The following is a 19,075-nucleotide window of genomic DNA, read 5'->3' as shown; positions in this document are numbered from 1 at the left end:
TAGGAAATTGGACTGCCTAAGAGACTGGCAAAATCTCCAGTCTCACTAATTTTCAGCTACACTAATAATACTAAACTAATAACTTCTGGCTCCATCCTTATTTACCAAATTGAATATATTTACTCTACTCTCTCTTTCTGACACGCTTAGTGCCAGCTGGTACCTACCTTCTCCTGCTTTCTGTGCACCATTGCTGATGACTAAAAAGAGGTGACACCCATTAAACAAGTTCATCTGCTCTCAATGCTACACATTCCAAACCAAGTGAACAGAGTCAAGGAATAGAGAAAGGAAACTTCTTGGAACTCAGAGCTCAGGTCTAGCACTGCCACCACAAGCACTTCCCCCCACTGCAGGATGACAGGAGATGATCACAACAGTCACATTCCATCAGTTTCATCTATAAAGCCAAGCTGAACAGAGAGCGGCTTGGACTAAACTAAAAGCAGTTCTTGCCCCAGCACTCGAATCAGCACCTGAAATAGCAACAATGGACACATCTGCATAGCACGTTTTGGCATTTACAATATGTCATTGCAGGCTTGCACAGAAAGTAGCCAAGCACTCCTCAAGATCCAAGACATCTGCCTGCCGCTTCCAGAGTCTACTACAAAGGAGAACCAGAATCCTTGGGAACAAGTATTTCTGCTGTCATAATTACCACCCTGAGACATGCAGCTCTCTTCTTTCACTGAATATTTGCACAGAAACACTAGCAATGCTACCAATACTAAATAATCACCATGCTTCTGTAGGCCAGGACCTTGCCAAATTCAGGTTGTCAATAATGTCCTTAAGGAAGCAGTTTGGACAGACAAGGCTTTTCTGAACAAATTTGAAGGTGTGAAATCTTGTAAATGGCCTCTTAAAAGAAGTCTTCTGTGACTTCATCTTTTTTATTTTATTTAAAAGATTCCAACAATAGCTAAAATAAATACAAAAGGGGGGGAATCCTGGATTCCTGTAGCTACTGTTTCTGCCTTTCTTCTTTTCACAGCGTTATATTTTAACAGCGTTCTGTTCTGACTTTTTTCTAACTTAGGCCTTGAACTCGCGCCAAGGTCCTGCTGGAGTCCTGTGGAAGCCCGTGTGTTCGCTGCCACACGAAGGTTGTGCGACAGGAGCTCGTGGTGGGACAGTGACCATTGTGTGTGCACCATGCCCAGCGCAACCCCGCGGCTCCTCGGCGGGAGCTGCACACAGACCAGACTGAACACGACTCCACGAGGTGAGCGTGAAGCGATGCTGTCGTACGGGCAGTGGCGGCAACCACGGGGGTAACACCAACACCGAGGGGCGGGAGAGAGACCCGGCATTACCTGCTGGGCCTGCTGCAGCAGCTCCATCCGCTCGTGCAGGATCTGGCTGTCGAACTCGCGGCTCTGCCTCAGGATCTGCCGCCGCACCTTCTCCACGGCCGCCCGCAAATCCTCCCGCTGCGCTTCCGTCAGCGACTCGCTCGCCCGCCGGCCTGGATCCTGCTGCAGGGCATTATACAGCGTGGCTTCCAGCTCCTGGATTTTCTAGTGCAACCCAAATCACACACAGACAGGCTGACGTTTGAATCCAGCAAGCAAACGATGCACCGACAGCTAGAGGAGAAGGCTAGCAAGCGGAGGCTGAGGCAGAGGGCAGGATGGACATGGACAGGTAGACAGAAAGCAGCGAGCAAGCGTGAGCGGTGAGGAGCATTCCACACAGAGTGCACGCAGCCTCCCGGCGCGGATTGGCACCCGGGAGATGGGGCCATTCTAGCAAATCATCCATTCTTCCATTTAAGAAAGGTTCAGAGGACAGGTCTGCATTCAGTACCTGATAAAACTCCAAATCCTGATGCTGAACATTACAAATTTAATTAAAACTAACAGATTGCCTTCAACTGCAACTGAATTGTTAGTCATCCTATAAAATAAAAAGACCAAAGGAGAAACTGTGAACAGAAATCTTGCTTTCCCTCTCTCTGGCCCTACTGTCCTGACATCCATGTTCACAGTCTATGCCACTGGCTTAGTTCCAAGTTGCCATAAGCAATGAAGGGATGAACACTTGTATACACTAATCTCTCATCTGTCTCTTGCTGTTTGCCAGACTCCTAAAATGATTTTCATGCACTGACCCAAACCACAGTACTTTGCAAAGCAGAGAACACAGGAGAACTTCACGTTCACATGGAGGATTGTATTCCCAAGAGGAAAGAAAGGAATCATGGCAGTGTTTCCCTGATTACTGGGGTTAGTATGATCCTATCCCAAACCAGCATCCACACTGACAGTATTTGGATCAAGAGCATCTGACCACATCCCTTTGGCCCTCATAACACCTTTATGAGGTAGGTAATTCCATCCATATTAGTGATGCAGAAACAGCTGCACAGAGAGGTTAAATGGCTTGCCCAAGGTCACAGTGCTATAAATAGTGCCTGCTTGCTTTTATCTCTGTTATCTGCTCAGAGCACTAGACCTTGCTTCTTCTCTGAAAACATTTTCCAAGTAAGAAACATTTACAATGTATACATAGTGCTTCAGGCCATTATATTTTGATTTCCCAAAGTCTCACTATTAGCAAAGTCATGTGTGCAGTTTTACAGATTCCTGGATAATTCCTAATTGTTGTTTAGCCTGAGAAAAGGCAAGGTTGCAGCTTCCCTCTTGAAAACCAGGAAGGGTAAGGTTGGATAGGATCGCGCAGGAAGGAATCGCATAGGAGGAACAGGCATTCCTGATTTAGGATAGGTTAGCAGCAGCAATACTTACAAATGCTTCAGGAAAAGAAATACTGGAAAAATTCTAAAGTAATTTCTGGTGTATTTTAGCAGTCATGGTTTTGGTCATACATAAACCAGCTTTTCCCATTCCAGGTGTACCAGCAAGATATTTGCATATCATAGAATAAAAAATGCAATGCAAAAGTGTTACACTTGTAAGTACTATAATCCATTTCCTAAATTTTTGTTTAAGAAATAGTTCATTTCCAGTCTTGCATGAAAAAAAACCAACTAAAAAAGAGCCCTATTTATAAATAAAAGAAAAAAGAAAAAAAGAAAACCCTGCATTTTATCAGATCTGTTCAAACAGAAAAATTTAATGACTGTTCTTTTCCTACCATGTATGCCTGGTCCAGAGCTTGCTTCCTGTAGTCGAGTTCTTCCTCTAAATAACCCTTCTGTTTACTGAACAGGTCCTGAGCAATAATAAAAACAAGGGAGTGTTTGTTCTTTATCCTAATTCATGAAGAATCATAAATGCCATCATTTTTATGCAAGCTTTCTACTTGAAAGCAAAAGAAAACCTATAGGAAACGACCACATCCATCCTAAGGATACTTGGAATATCAAACTTAAATATTAGCACTTCAACTATGTATATCACAGTAACCAGGTGTATGTAGAAAGCATTGACCTCCAGTGTACAAACCTGCCTGGACCTGACAGGAGTGCACAGAGCAGCAAAAGGTGAGTGGGGATGTACATGCATGTGGTCCAATTGCTGTAACTGGCACAGGGCAGGCCATGGGAGGGACAAGAGAAACACAAGAGAGGGTACTTCGTGGCTTTTCTGAAAATATCCCATGCATAGCCTTGAGGAAATCATGGGGCAAGCCCTAATTTCTATTGTCTAATCTGTTCTTCTAGGGAGGAAACCCAAACATGCAGGGCCACAGCTGGATTCTGCAGCACCATGTGTTACTGAAGCTGAAATAACAACTCGGTCCTCAGCTTGTACAGGCAGGAGGCTGATTTGAAACAGGTGATGTGATGGCCAGAGAGGTTGAGTGACTAGCTGAAGAGCTGAAGAAGTTTTCAAGGTACCTAAGATTTACAGGGCCTGTTTACTTTTGTTTTGAAAAATCAAACTCCTCAACTTTCATAGTTATTATATATATACGTACATATATGTGTGTGTGTATATATATATATATATGTATACATGTATATGTATATATAAAAACCTTACAGACTGGGGTTTCAGTGGAACTCAGTATCCAAAACACGATGTTTCAACCAAGTTGTGGACATTCCAAATGGTTGTCTGATTAGTCAAGCCTTTAGAGTGTTTTGGATCATAGAATCATAGAATGGTTTGGGTTGGAAGGGGAATTAAAAGTCATCTTGATCCAACTACCCTGCCATGGGCAGGGACACCTTCCCCTAGAACCAGGTTCAATGATAGTAAGCAGAACATAAAATAGTTACTTAATTTACTAGCTTTTCTTTCAAAACAGGCTTTCATACTCAAAAAAATTAGTAGTAGACCAGAAAGCAGAGAAGGCTATTGACCAAATATAATATTTTCCATCATTCTTTTTTCTATTCAACAAACTTGTGCATTTCTTCAACATATAGAATAAATGCCAACTTAAATACCGAGGGTTCTTAAGAATACTAATCCATTTTACAATATGCTGCTCCAGCATATTCTAAATATACTACTGGTCCTGAAGGGAAAGGGCCTCCAACAAGTCCTGTAGGACATATGTCTCAGCCCTTTGTCACATCTCCAGAACTCTGAGTTCAGACCTCTGAAGAATGTGATATGGACACCACGTTTGTGCAGCTGAATCCCCCCTTGGCTCCACAGGTGGCTCATCTTCTGACACGGATGGGTTGAAGCACTGCAAGGCTGTTGTACAGGATGAAACACCCCCATCACAGTTTGTGCACAGCCTGGTGGTGATGTTCTTACAGGTCTGACACCAGACAGGTGGGTTGACTTGTCTGAGGCTATAAAGTGGGTCAGAGCAATCAGCAGACCCCAGAACAGCAATGCAGCTGCCCTGATCATGTTATTCTCCAAAGGGGATAGTCAAAGCTGCCCACAGAAAGCAAGAGGGAAGGAAAGAAGAATAGGACCTCAAACCCTTAACTAGGGTTTCAAGGATGACTAAACCAGTGCCCAGTCCTTCTGAAAGTGTCATGCTAGAATATAATTTCTCAACTCATTAGTCAATCATTAGGGATGCAGATTCTCAGGTTGCTGTGCTAAACTAATAGATGCAGGGGCTGTGGCTATCCAGAGTAAGACCTGAAAACATCACAGATAATAAGGGGGAAGATAATATATCAAGTTATGAAACCCCTATGTTTTCCAGTTCTTTTTACAAAAGAATCTAGTATTTGTGGGCACTTTCCCTTCCCCAAGCCTTTGTATTTTTCCATAACAAGACTTATAAAGAAATACTAAATGTGGGAAGTATCTTATCTATGTTAAAGTACAATCAGTATGACAGGTTACACTCAACAGAGAACACAGTCTGAGCACTTATTTTTTTGTTTGTGGCTCAAACACAAACTTCTTCAGTGGTCCTGGGCAAATCACTTAACCTCCCTGTCTCATTGTCCCATTCTTTAGGATGAATGCAATGCTGCTTATTTATCTACCTGTAAAAGGTGTGGTGAGGATTAATCAGTGTTTGGAAAGACATTTGAAGATGTCTGGTAATGCATGGCATGCATGGTGAACCAATAAAACCAAACACTCCTTCTAAAATTGTTTGTTCAACATATGGAAAAATAAGGTCAGTTTGTTCTTCAAGACAGAATTGCTTTTTGAAAAAACATTCTGTCTTTAGGCATAAAGACTGTGGGGCAAGGAAGGTCATCTGGAGTAAGAGGTCTTGACAGCTTGTCCAGAAGCTGAGTACCAGAGAGCAAAGAAAAACCCAATTCTACTAACATGACCCCAAGATTAAAAAGATGATGCTGCTGCCAGACAAATTAATACACAAAGAAAGCACAAAGACAATTTCACACTTTTTGGTTAATATGCTCTGCAGTTATGCCTTTGTGCCTTAATTTGTATATATATATTGCTATTTTTGTTCTATATAGATTTGAACACCCAAGAATACAAGTAATTGTTCTAGAAACTATTTGTTTATTTTACCATGAACCCACCTCTGTTTAGCACAGAAAGGCAGCAAATCAACCTGGGATGAAACGTGCACATTCCCTTGAGGTGAGTTTTAGCTAAATGAATTATACTTTTAGCTATGTTCCTTACCTTTTCATTTTCCAGGTCTAACATCTTCTGTGTCAGTGCAGCTTCTGTCCCCTCTATCTGTTTCAACCACTACAGCAGTGTGAAGAGGAAAAAATAGAAAATGAACAGAGCTTTGAAATAGTTTCTACCAAACATTTTTCAAGTTTGTTGCAAACACTTCCAGGCATATGCTCCTGCCATGCTATCTGTTGACTCTGAAAACACACATGAATAAATAGGTTGTGAGAGCACAGGCAGAATGGAGGACAGCAGAGACACACTTAAGACTAACAAGTGGAGGTTGCTTTCATGCAGTAAATTAAATGTGTTTTTCCCCTGTAAAGTTCAAGAAACAAAATGGACTTGGCTCAAGAATGCAAAATCAACCTGATTGTTTCTTACTGAAATGCTTCTTGGCCCAATTTGTGAAACCATCAGGCCTCCAGTCCTGCATTTTTCCAGAGGGCAATTTAAACAACAGGCAAGGTGGAAAACTCAGCACTTAATTTTGCACGGTTTGCTGCACTCTTTGTGGAAGAGGCACACATGTAAAACATTGGTAATGTAAGGGAAAAATAAACAGAAAGACAGAGAGATGGAAGCTCTTGTAGTTGCTATCATGAATGCTTTACTGTTCTGGTGATTTTCAAAGCAATCAGAATGAAGAACAGCTATTGCATTCCAAAGGTAAAAATCACACATTGTAATAGTTAAATGCATGGATACAAAGTTCTTGCTTAATTACTAACCATCACCAGGATTATATTAATATTTCAATTTAAGTTTATTGGAATGAACGGGAATGGTCAGTTCTGAATTGTTACATTTCATTTCCCCTCTGGTCTACCATAAGGACTCATGAATAGCTTACAGACTAATGCTGCTTTTTGTAGCAACAGCTCCCATTCAGACCAACCACAGCTTTGCCACTGATAACTATCACTTTCCTCAAATGCTTTGTTTACTTACACTGGACTACTCATACCTGCTTTATGTCTTCTGGTAACCATTGCACATCAACTCCTTTAATTTAGTGTTTTGGTGAATTCATCAGGGCTCAGACTCAAAGGACTTAATGACACACTAGATTTTTTTTCCCAAAGATTTATATAAGAAATTTCAAACATAAGTTTACAGCTAAACAAAATGTGAATTCATTACTTCATCATTTTGAACCTTCCACTATTTAAGAGACTGATGAATAAAAATGGAAATACGTTTTATCTGCTTAGCAGGTTAACTTTCTACAAAAAAAAATTAACAGGAACACCATATTCCCCAGAGATTCTATTTTCACCATCTTTGTTTTCTTCATTTCAAAGGTGATGAGCTGAAGATATTCCTAAGGAAAGCCTCACCACTGATATTCAGCAAGACCCTGAGCATTCTGAGCCTTTGAAATCAATGGAAATGGGAAATCCTCAGCATCTCTCACAGCTACCCTCAATCAAGTGAAGGGCTGTTTGCAAAAATTAGAGGTCTGATTTTTTTGAAGGTATGCAAATGATATGCAAAACTAAATGCTGATTCTGGTCTTTCTATGCCTGTTAGCCTTTCTGGAACCAAGGGGCACAGAAGGGACAACCATGTATTTTTAGGAGTCTATATCTTAGCCTTTTATAGTGGGGCTCTTTCACTTTCATTTTTTGGATGTAAAATGCTAAAATCATTATGTGTTAATGCTAAAATCACTGTATTAATCCCACAGCACAGTGAAAACCGTAGGGATTTTAGCACTTTCCCCCATTTTTATCTTGCTAATAGCAATCACTGAAATTAAGTATTATTAAATTACATAATGTAGATTATTTACTTTAAGGTATTTAGCTAAGTAGATTATCTAAATTGTATCAATTAAAGCAATTATTCAAATTGCTCCAATTTTAATTTAAAATCTCTGATTATGAATTTAAACAATACATCAGGAAAGATTTAATAGAAACATATGGAAAGGATGGACAGAGCTTCAGAGAAATATACAAGTCTTTCTTAGTTCTAAATGTCACCCCAATTCATATACAGATTATATTCTCTGGAAGAACTAGCCATGCAGAAATTAGTGACCTGATGGATTACTTATCTTATGAAAACTACTTTTTCTCTATGTCCACTAATTTACAGAGGAAAGGACCACTGACTACTCTGAGCTTTTTCAGTCATCCACAGAAATATGCCCAGAATGGACCAAGGGACCTTACAGACTGGCTGCTGCTCCCAGAGCCCTGAGGACACCAGCACTGCTGGAATGAAGTCTCGTGTGTTAAGTGGATTTTTAGCACTTTATGCTAAGGGAGTATCTCCAAAATATGTTTTGGTTGTTCAACTGGGTTTCTTTCTTAAGTTTGGCTTTACCTCAAGACATCACAATCCCAACATTCATGTAAGGATGAATATGTGCTCCAATCCAGATGACCTAAACAGAGAAGCTGTGGTTCCCTGGCAAAGTTATGAGGTATCTTAGAAGACACAGTTTTTAGCAGAGAAAAATATTTACTGAATTCTACCTTTTCACAGAGGGAAAGCACAGTGCCAGCTTGGATTATTGCAACCTGCTCTTCATTTCTCAAATTCTAAAACACAAAAAGATGCATTTTAAATTGGGTTAAAAATTCATCCTTTAACACACGCAATCGGTTTTGACTGTACTTCAAAAAATACATCAATTATAACATTTAGGATTTTAAACATGACCAAAAAGGATCCCAAGGCTGAAAGTATTGAAAGTTAAACCAAGGGTGCCTAGTTCCACTCTATTTCAGCATACCAGCCCCACAATTGTTCAACAAATCATTCAGTGAAACAGATCATTCAGTGAAAATTAAGTGGTTTCAGTCAAGGATTTTGCAATTTTTTTCCTATTTTTGCCAGTTCACTGGACTAAGCCCTGCAGCAAGTCAATCTCCCCTTCATGTACTTCAGAGCTAGACTTCCAATTAAAGAAAACAGTGCAAAGAATAAGTACCATAGAAACCTCCACAGGACTTGCAACATAACATGCAAATCTAGAACTTAAAACTAGTATTATATTGCATTAAAACTAGTATTATAAAGACCTTGATCTGTTAATCCAGCTATAAATCTCAGCTCCCTGGACTTTTTTGCCCCAAATATGTGACCAAGATTTTATACTGTATTTAGCAATAAAGAGGAAAAAGGGGAGACTGTTATCCTTGCCTTTCTCCCAGAAAATCCACTCCTGGCAGTGACAGCCTTCACAGAAGAAGGTGCTACTATTGTTATTCAAGAGAGATAATTCACAAACAACTTGGTTTGGTTTTGACTTCTGTTCTATATTTTTTCACTTTGCCTATTACACAGTGCCTTTTTTCCATGTCATACAGTCAAGACAATATCCTAGCTTGAAAAATTACACTTTTCACTACCATCAGTTTAACTGAAAGATTTCATGTTTGTAAAAGCAGTTCCTAATATTTTTCATACGAATACAGGCATATAAAAATCACCCTGTGCATTGTGTTGGATGTTAGTATCTGCTGTGGGGAAAAAAGCACTTTAAATTAACTATGAAACTGGAGGTACATTTAGAAGTAAAAAATTGTTACCCCATTATCTCCAAGAATATCTAGCTTCTTCATAAGTTCAGATATATTCACGTCCTGAAAAAGATGTTCAACACTTATTTTTTATGAAGTAGATGAGAAACTTTTCATATGCTACATTTTATGTATTCTTTATTCACTTCTGCATCCAAAAAGACTTCAAATGTGAGTAAGTGAAAGATTGGTTTTGTATCACAATTACAAAAGTGTTACTGATACTTTCAGAGCAAAACCAAAAGTCACTCTCAACTATAACAAGCAACTTGGATATTTGTGCATGAGGATAGAATGTTCCTGTATCATTCACACTTACCATCCTGCTAATGTGTGTAGAGGAAAGATCAGAACTGATAAACAGGTCTAAAAGATGTAAAGATAAAGGGCTTACTTTTTGTTAGTTTCTTTGGAGTGGAGCATCAACCACACCAAGCTACAGAAGTTAAAAGGACAGAGAGCATGAACAAATAATCAAGGTTTTCTGGGTGCTTTGCTTTTTTACTTTCGTTTTTAAACAAAACCATGGAGTTTTAAATCAGCCTGTCAGTGGCAGAAGGGAATGTGCACAGTGGGCTGAACATGTTCCTCCAAAAATTATTAGCTCATAATCATCTTTCTAATTAGACAGCCACGTTTCTCTGACACTCAGCTCTCATATAACGACTGAACAACCCATTCTTATTAAGTCTCAGCCACTGAAATAAAGTAAACCACTCTGATTCAAAAAAGAGATGAATAAATTCATGGAATCACAGAATCATAGAATATGCTGAGTTGGAAGGGACACATCAGGGTCATTGAGTCCAACTCCTGGCCCTGCACAGGACATCCCCAGGAGTTACACCATGTGCCTGAGAGCATTGTCCAAACACTTCTTGAACTCTGCCAGGCTTGGTGCTGTGACCACTTCCCTGGGGAGCTGTTCCAGTGCCCAACCACCCTCTGGGTGAAGAACCTTTTCCTGATAAATTCACATGATGTCTGTGTTAAACACTGTGCCAGCATCCATTCCTAGGCCCCAGAACTCTATTTAAATTAAATAAGTTGTTGCAAAGGGTCATGGAACGGTTTAACCAGTGGTAATCACATTCTCCTGAACTATCCCAAGCTTGTTCTGCAAGTTAACATGGACCAGGGATCATTTCCACTGCCAGCTTATATTCAGACATGCTATTTGAAGGCAGGAAGCCTTGAGAGCATGGGAAAAGACCAGCTCATGTTAGTCCCAAATGCTTAGTGGACATACATGAAGCAAAAGAGCCTTGTTAAATGCTGCCACTCTCAACTTCTGCTCATATTCAGCACTTAGGGAAGGCCAGCATGTCACAAGGCCATGTGTTGTGTTCAAGTGGTTCTGTCCTTAGAAGTCCCCTTGCTCTCTTCCCAAAACCTTCAGGGGTGTTCTCAAATCTTACAAGAGCTATTTAACAGAGCACATCACTGGCTCTAGAATGGTGCAGATCATAACATACTTTATTGTTTGAATGGATGTTAAAAACACCACTATTGATCATGATCAGCATTGACAATGCTGAACAGAAACTTCTTTAGCCAACCAGTCATCCTAGTGAAGGATGGAATTTACTAAGACATGCGAAGTCTTGCATCTAGTGAGACAGAAATAATCATTCTAATTTATTTCCATATGACACATAAAAGGAAGAATCAGAAACCAAATCAGATTTTGCATCTCTCTGGAATCTGCATTGCTACTGATGGCTAATAATTTTGAAAAACACTGAAAACAGATAAAAGGTCAACTATTTCAGCCTGCCCATATTAGGTGACTGCCCCCTCTTCCAGTTAAGCAAACTGAAAGGCAGATTGAAAAGAACCCACCTGTAAAGGCATATCACAGATGACAATGGAAAAAAAATAGGAATTATGGATTATGATACACTGTACCTGCTACAGCCAACATGCAGATTAGAATAACAGATAAACTAAATGCAGGTCTGGCTCTATCAGAAGGTAACATGCTAACTGATAACTCTTGGTGTGGTTTGGGAGATGAGTATCCAACCAAATCTGTAGGGAAGAACCAGCTTTAACTTTTTTCTTTCAGACTACTCAGCTTCCTAAAAATATGCAGCCAACAATTTCAGTTTATTTCCTCTAGAGATCATACTGTGCTCATCAAAGCACTGAATAGCAATAAGCCTCCTTTAAGAGGACTTGTAAACACAACTGAAAATATGACAATAAATCACTAGTCAGTGGCACTGAGATTATGCTTTAATTACTTGTAGAAAAGTCACTCTGGCCTGTTGTGCAACATTACTGACAATACAAGTCTGAATTCAATCTTATGTGAACCAGTATGCAAAACAAGTTGCACAAATAGCCTGTTCATGGGGGAACAAGAGGGAAAAGAGTAATTCTTGCTTCCTTATATTAAATGCTAATCAAGGGAGATCCTGATGTTTATCTTGTTCTAAAAGAATTCCACCTAGCTGAGTGAGTTTTGGATCAGGCACCTCATGCTTCAGGGCCCTGGCCTTGGCAAATAACTTAAGCATATTCATTCAACAAACAAAAGGCTTCACTAAAATGAGTGTAATAAGAACTGAATGTCATATTTCTGAACTTAAATGGAGACATTTAATATCAAGAACCATGTGCTGTAGCTAGCCTGACAGTGAATCACATCAACATCTACATTCTTCCCTAGACCAAATGTAAATTATCTTGACTGACCAGCCTTCAGTTTCACTGAGGAATTCCTGAGAGACAACCAGAACATATTCTTATGAAACTGTTTCCCCAGTTAGAAATATCTTTTCTTACTAAATTTATGTTTTCACATTGTCTTCCCTGGCAAGTGTCAAACTATTTGTTTGGGTATTAGATTGGTCATTCAGAAAGGGTTCCCAGCCATACAATTGTTTGTAGTGCTCTGCATATACCTTTATTCCTTCCTGATGGCAGAACAGCTGAAGTGCACTTCCATTGTTTTCAGGGAAGGTGGTTATGTGAAGATTAAATGCTGGCGACCTTCGCTCTCTCTCCTGAGGAAAGATTTGTTCAAAAACATTTGTGATTATATGTTAACATTTATTCCCCACCTTTACAAAACATATTTGTACATTAAAAAGGCAGATTCCTGTTTCATTCCAGATCTGTGGTATTTACTCTTACTTTTACCATATTTGAAGAATTCTGGCTAAATACAAAAATAGTGTTGGCTGCCAAGTGATTCCATGCACTGAGTTTTGCAAAGTTACCTGACAGTTCCCAGCTGCTGAACCTTTGCAACACTGGCCTTAATTGACTGGAGCCCTAAAACACTCTGCAGGTTTTTATGGTGATTATAACCTTACTTAGTTATTACTTTGTTTCTTAGAAGAATAAATGAATTAAGAAAGAAGAATCTCCAGAAAAAAAATTTAAACTCCATCATGAAATAGTAGTATTGAAGATTTTCTCACTAAAATTAAACCTGTGTATTTGCTCCCTGTTTATTCTACAGTCAACCTTCCCATTAGAGCATTTAAAATCCCCATTCATATTCACTGCACAACCCAGGATGTCAGAATATGTTGAAAGGCAGCATTATTCTACAGTTAGGATGTTCTTTGTGCCAAAACTAAAAATTATAAATTCCTGTTTATCTAAAGCTAAGTTATATCTAAAACTTAACTAGTCCATATATGAGATCTCCATACATTTATTCAAAATACTAACCTATTATTCCTTCAGAAGGCAGAAACAACATAAAACATAAAATTTCAACAAGAAATTTTACTTAAATCAAATTTTAATGTGTTTGTGAAAAATGACTGGACTGAAGGCTCTGAGCAACCAAAGCACAGGGTCTTACTCTGAATTCTCTCTGGCCATGAGAACATGGGCAAGAAACACCAGATTTCATCTCCATATTATAAGGGGATGCTTTGGCAACATGAGCTTCATTTTCTGAGAGAGAGCACTACTACAAATATTTCAGTCCCTATGACCATCCATGTATTACTCCATTTTCTAAATCACCAATGAGGTGCTTTAATTGATATGGCAGGCAGGCTGCATCCATTCACTTAAGCAAGTTACAAAGCATGGCAAATTTGTTCATTAACTAAGTTAAACCTAATTTGAAACTACAACGTAGAGAGAAAAATCTTCATGGTCTCTGCATTTTTCCCCCCTCACAGATTTTATTTAAATGTAAATAGTATTTACATTAATCGTCTAATTATGAAATGGGCTTAATGACTTAGCTTTTGTAACCCAAAACAAGAAGCTTAATTCTTGTCAAAATTCAGTTATGATTTTATATATTGTTAAAAATTCATCAGCTGCTATTGCATTCAACTCACCTAAACTTGCGTGAATTGATAAACAAATGATTGTTGTTTTATATTTTACCTAATTTTCATCTGCAATAATGTAGCTGTTCTAAAAAATACTGTCCTGATTACCACAAGAGCTGATGGTTTTCCTAAAGCATTGCATTGTCAGTCACATTTGTGTCTACATGCTTGTCTGCTAAGGAAAAAATCTTTTCCTGCAATCACGCAAAAATACTTCCATTGTTGTTCTGTGAAAGAGGTTTTTAAAGCTTTGGCACATGACAAAACTCAACATGACACACTGAGCTGTCTTTTATGTGATTCTTCCATGTGAGAAATACATTTATGAAGGATGCATTGAAGAATATTTCTTCGTTTCCTAAGAAATCTTTTTTTGGATAATTTTACTTCTACCACCCACACTTTAGGAAACAGTTTCTAGTCCAACTGCCAATTCAAATAATTAATTGTTCTATATTTTACTTTACAGTCCTTTAATAAAAATATAAAGATATGTGTTAGAAAGCACATTTATTTTTCTGAACACCTACTGAAATTCTAATAACCTAAATTCATAATATTGAATATGAGGGGCTACGACATCAAAACATATGGTTGATAAAGGATGAAAAAAAGATTAAGAAATGTCAGACAAAAAGAAGGTCCACATAACAGGAAGACATGACATTTTCATCTGTATCGGAGAAGTTACACATGCCAAGATTTTTGGTGAAACGTGCTGGGTGATAAAAACGGAGGAGTGACAATGACAGGTTTCTTGGAGAGTTTATTCTAAGCAGTGTTAAGAATGCTGGGGATTTTTGAAACTGAACAATGTGTCATCAGGCAATACAACCGTGTGACAACTGCATCACACACAGCTACTTCAGTGTTACTAAATTCAACATGAGCCCAGTTTGGGAGGGGATGAGAACCACTGCTTTCTACTGTAATCACAGGCTACATGTTCCGAGTGTTAATAACAAATAATTTTCCTTATTTCATTTATGCAAAGGATAGAATTTGTTTGCTATAGGCAACATATTAGTTTCACATACAGAAGTTGTATTTGTGCTTCACCACTTTGCTTTGACATTGCCAGAGGTCTGGGTTGTTTTTCTTTTCATTTTTTCATTGACTGAAGCCAATTATTTCCAGTCCATGACCACTTTAACCATGAGGAAATGGATTTAAGGTAAGAGGAATTCTTTGGAAGATGTTGTCAAAATATGTTCTTTTTAAGATAAATTTACTTCATATGAATGTTGTCAATCTTAAATTAATGGCATTTAAAGCAATTTTACATTGATGTGATGGATGTGTCAGATCTTTAGTCAGATCATTGCATGCAAGATGTGAGAAGGTGTGTTAATTTAATCAATGCCAGCCAAGGCTGTAGTATACATACCAAGTGATTTTACATGCAGGAAAGGAGCAGTTATGGAAATGAAACAAATGAAAAAGGCAAATATTGCAAAACAAAATATTTTATTAGATGAAAACCAAACTATATGCGATTTATATTAGCTATATTACATCTTTATAAACATTAGTGAGCATTCTCTCCAAAACTTTTTAAGGCAGTGGCATCAATTTCATTATCCAAAGATACAACATTTAAAAAATAGATACCTAAGTGACTTCCCTTAAACATGCACCAGACATCAGTAATCTTTACAGGAATTTCAGCTTGGGTTCAAACATAATTTCTGCTCCATTTGAGAGTTTGCAACAGAGAGAATCTCTTACTTCAAGCTCTAGCACTCTGAATTCTAACAGCTCATTCTGGTCTTTTGCATCTTGCATCTCATTCTTCAGCTGATGCTCTTCTTGTTCCATTCTGTAAATCTGTGAGACAAACACAACACGGTAACACCCTGTAAGCACTAGGAAAGATACTGCACAGAGTTAAAAGCCAGAGGTTTAAACACAGCTGTTCATTATTAATTATTTCTGTTTTTCATTACACATTGGACTGTGTAGACTGTCTTAGAGATAAAAAAGGAATGTCACATCAGAAAGTATTTTCGAGAACTATCAGCAGAAAATGGTCAATGGTCTCTTAGAGTAATAATCTGGAAGTAGCATAAAAGTGATATGAATATTGTATATCAATAAGTTAAGTAATAGAAGTTTTCTTTTAAAATCCAGCAAATGAAACCAGATTACATTAACAGTTGGGTAGCCTGTTCTCATTGTCTTGGCCTAATTAGACATCTAATCTTTACAGTATATGAAAGACAATATTGCAGGAGGTTTAATGCCTACTTTTTAATTTGCCAGATTTTTGCCTTGGGGCACTAACAATGACAAAACAGAAATTCAATACTGCCTATTAATTATGCCAACTAACAGCTTTGGTCTACTGTCTAGTTTAACTGGGTGATCTTTGTATGAAACTAAATAGAAGTGTAACATCTGGCATAATGTACTTTAACATTTATAATGCAAATGTAAGTGTCCAAATAAATTAAACCTGGCTGTAGCTAAGATAATCACAATTTTTAATTTGGTTATCTTATTCCCATTGTATTCATATTAAGCTACTAATTAACAAAATCAATTTTTGACTCCCTGAGTCAAACTTTCCCACCACTATCAATGAAAACCAATGCAGATGCTCAGCTCTGAGTATCTCAGGTAATATAATAAGCCTTAAACCAGTCAGTATTACTTAATGGGTGGAAAAACTGTAAAAAGTTTGAAGGGAGCAGGCAATTTTGTTAGTGGTCAGGACAATAATTATCTTTGTGTAACTATGTATTTTGTTGAACACTAGAAACATCATCCAGCTTGGGATCTACTGTTGGCTATATATTTAATTCCACAATAAAAAGCAGCATTGATTCCTGAAGAATATAAAGGCATATTGGCACTGTGATCAGAGAGTTTTATTTGGGTTTCTGTTTCTGGCAAGAAATAGAGCAATTTCATGTTGATTTTATAGTACTTAATGCATTAAATTTCTTTTATGATAAAGTGCAATGATGGCGAAAATGTTCCCACATACCTTCTCTAGCAACTCCTGATTTGTTCTAATTAACAGCTGCTTTTCTTCTACCCATTTTGAATCCTACGAGGAAGAAGAGGATTAAAATACATATGTTTTCTTAAACAAGACCAATGAATGACCACAATAATTAGAAGATTTCAGACATCATTGTACATTCAAGTCTAAAATGGTCACACATTGAAAAATAAAGCTATTATAAACATTTCAAGGATGTATAGCATTTTATACTACAGTGAAAATAAAAGTTCTTTCATTTCCTGTAGCAGTCTTTTCTTTCCTAGTATGTCCCCGCTAGCATCTACTTAAAAATCTTTACATGTAGCAATTGTGGGTCACCACAGTTATATATTTTATGTCATTTTAAAAACATTCATTTACCCAGTTGAACTCAAAACTATTGATTTCCATTGCAAAGGTTTGGGAACTTTGTTGCAAAATCATCCCATTTTAAGTGGTGCAGTGCAAATCCAAAGGGAGAAAGGGAACAAAACCCTTTAATTACTCCCAATGACTGAAAATAAGCTTCAGCAATATAAAGTTAATTGCCCCCTGCTAAAAATCTGAGAACCTGACTAATACACTGTTTGTAACAAGAAATTCAAGGCTGTGGAGAAAGGGAAGTGATGCAAGACATTGCATACTCCATTTGGAAAATGCATTTCTAATTAATCACTTTTTCCAAAATGAATCTTTCATTTTAGGTTTTCCCATGGTTTCAAAAGGCCTCATTAAATAACCCTTTAGAGAACCAAGCTACAAAAACTCATGGCCAGCCATAGCTGGACATTCAGATTTAATGGATCATAACAGCCAAATTTGCCCTTGTTTTTCCTGTAAAGAACAAGATTTACATATCCTTGATAATGCTGCTCTAAAAAGTTTAATAAAACAACATCCAACACTTAACATGCCACACTAACTCTAGATCAAATTGTCTTCTAGGTTCAAGGGATAATTTATTTAAAATCTAAATGCCTTTACTAAAGTATTAAAGACAATACATTATTTTTCGTCAAGCTATTTGCACACTGATGTTGCACAAGAAATCAATGAAATGTAGATATCCCAGCCCACCAAATGTCCTTGAAATGTCAACCAAAAATCTAAAGTATTGTATTGTATTCACTCCAATTAGCATTTTTTTTAAATTTCTAAGTTTTCCACCTACTGCCCCCTACAATTTCATATTCTACTGTTCTTTCTCTTTTTTTCCACTCATACACAAAAATGCATTTCCTGTAATAAACAAGCTCTTCGTGGTTGTGATGTTATAAGAATAACATAGTAAAATGAGTACTGAAAAGGCATTACAGTTGTCAAGAATTTTTGAGGCAAGTTAAAGAAATGTTGAAAATAAAACCTGTTGTCTAGTTTAGTATTTAACTAGCATTTTACTGAGGTCAAGGAGTGAACAAAGAGTTGCATGCACAGACTTAGGGTGGATATCCCAATGCATGGACATGGTAAACATATCCATAGGCTAAGGTTCAGCAGCTATATCGACCTGCAGCCTCAACTACTCCAGTTCACACAAGCAGAAAAAACAGATCAGTCTGCTCTACTGACAATAAATTTCTGTGTCTTTGTTGATGGAGTCCAACTACACTTTCTGAGAAAATCTGAACTCCAGCAGAATTGTACTTACACACCAGATCACTGAGAGAGTTGAGCATTCATCCATCTGGCACATTACATACTCCAATACTTTTAGATTTATTATTTACCGTTATTAATATTTTTTAAGAATTTCTTCACTTAATATAAAGTTTCTAATGCATGCACCTCAATGTACCTTGCAGAAGAGGATTACTAGTTTTGTGTTACTTCTGGGGGAATACTGGCAGGTCCAGCCAGAAGAGAGATTAATAAAAACCATTGACAGTTACATTGAAATTACACATCCATTGTTATAAACCAAGCTTCACACAGTTTTTTAACAATAAGCCTCTCATCTCATGCTCTGAATTTGACTTCAGGAAAATGGTAAAGGTCTTTGCCGCTTCTCTTTCCTAAAGCTGTAAAGTAAGACTAAAATTTTCTGTAATAATAGACTTGGATCTTTTGATTCATTATTTCCTTTATAAACACACTTTAGGATCCCAGAGGGAACATTTCGCAATTATTTTTAAATCATCATCACTATCATGACTGTCTAAATGACAAAGTAATAATAAAGTAATAAAAACACCAAACACATAGTGCACAAATAATTCAGTTTATCATCACAACCATTTATTTTGT

General features: G+C 37.6%; 1 protein-coding gene and 1 long non-coding RNA gene across 9 annotated transcripts in view; one reads left to right on the top strand and one right to left on the bottom strand.

Annotated features, from left to right (window-relative positions):
- JAKMIP1 (janus kinase and microtubule interacting protein 1) overlaps positions 1-19,075 on the bottom strand; it is a 145,405-nt gene that overhangs the window by 19,315 nt on the left and 107,015 nt on the right. For all 8 annotated transcript variants that reach the window (XM_085059783.1, XM_085059776.1, XM_085059780.1 and 5 more), the window contains 8 exons: positions 16,832-16,894; positions 15,571-15,669; positions 12,442-12,543; positions 9,542-9,595; positions 8,483-8,548; positions 6,000-6,068; positions 3,103-3,180; positions 1,320-1,523 (listed from right to left, as the gene is read on the bottom strand). In XM_085059783.1, the coding sequence (XP_084915909.1) occupies positions 1,320-1,523; positions 3,103-3,180; positions 6,000-6,068; positions 8,483-8,548; positions 9,542-9,595; positions 12,442-12,543; positions 15,571-15,669; positions 16,832-16,894 (735 nt within the window). The remainder of the gene's footprint in view (positions 1-1,319; positions 1,524-3,102; positions 3,181-5,999; positions 6,069-8,482; positions 8,549-9,541; positions 9,596-12,441; positions 12,544-15,570; positions 15,670-16,831; positions 16,895-19,075) is intronic.
- LOC146438788 (uncharacterized) lies at positions 1,519-12,447 on the top strand. The gene is made up of 3 exons (XR_014851930.1): positions 1,519-2,329; positions 7,301-7,473; positions 8,100-12,447. It is a non-coding gene; the product is annotated as an uncharacterized LOC146438788 (long non-coding RNA).

This window comes from Lichenostomus cassidix, chromosome 4, assembly GCF_008360975.1.
Source record: "Lichenostomus cassidix isolate B80296 chromosome 4, HeHo_3.0, whole genome shotgun sequence".
In the NCBI taxonomy this organism is placed as follows: Eukaryota; Metazoa; Chordata; class Aves; order Passeriformes; family Meliphagidae; genus Lichenostomus; species Lichenostomus cassidix.
Note: the sequence above shows the minus strand (reverse complement) of the source record. Positions and strands in the feature narration are given on the sequence as shown.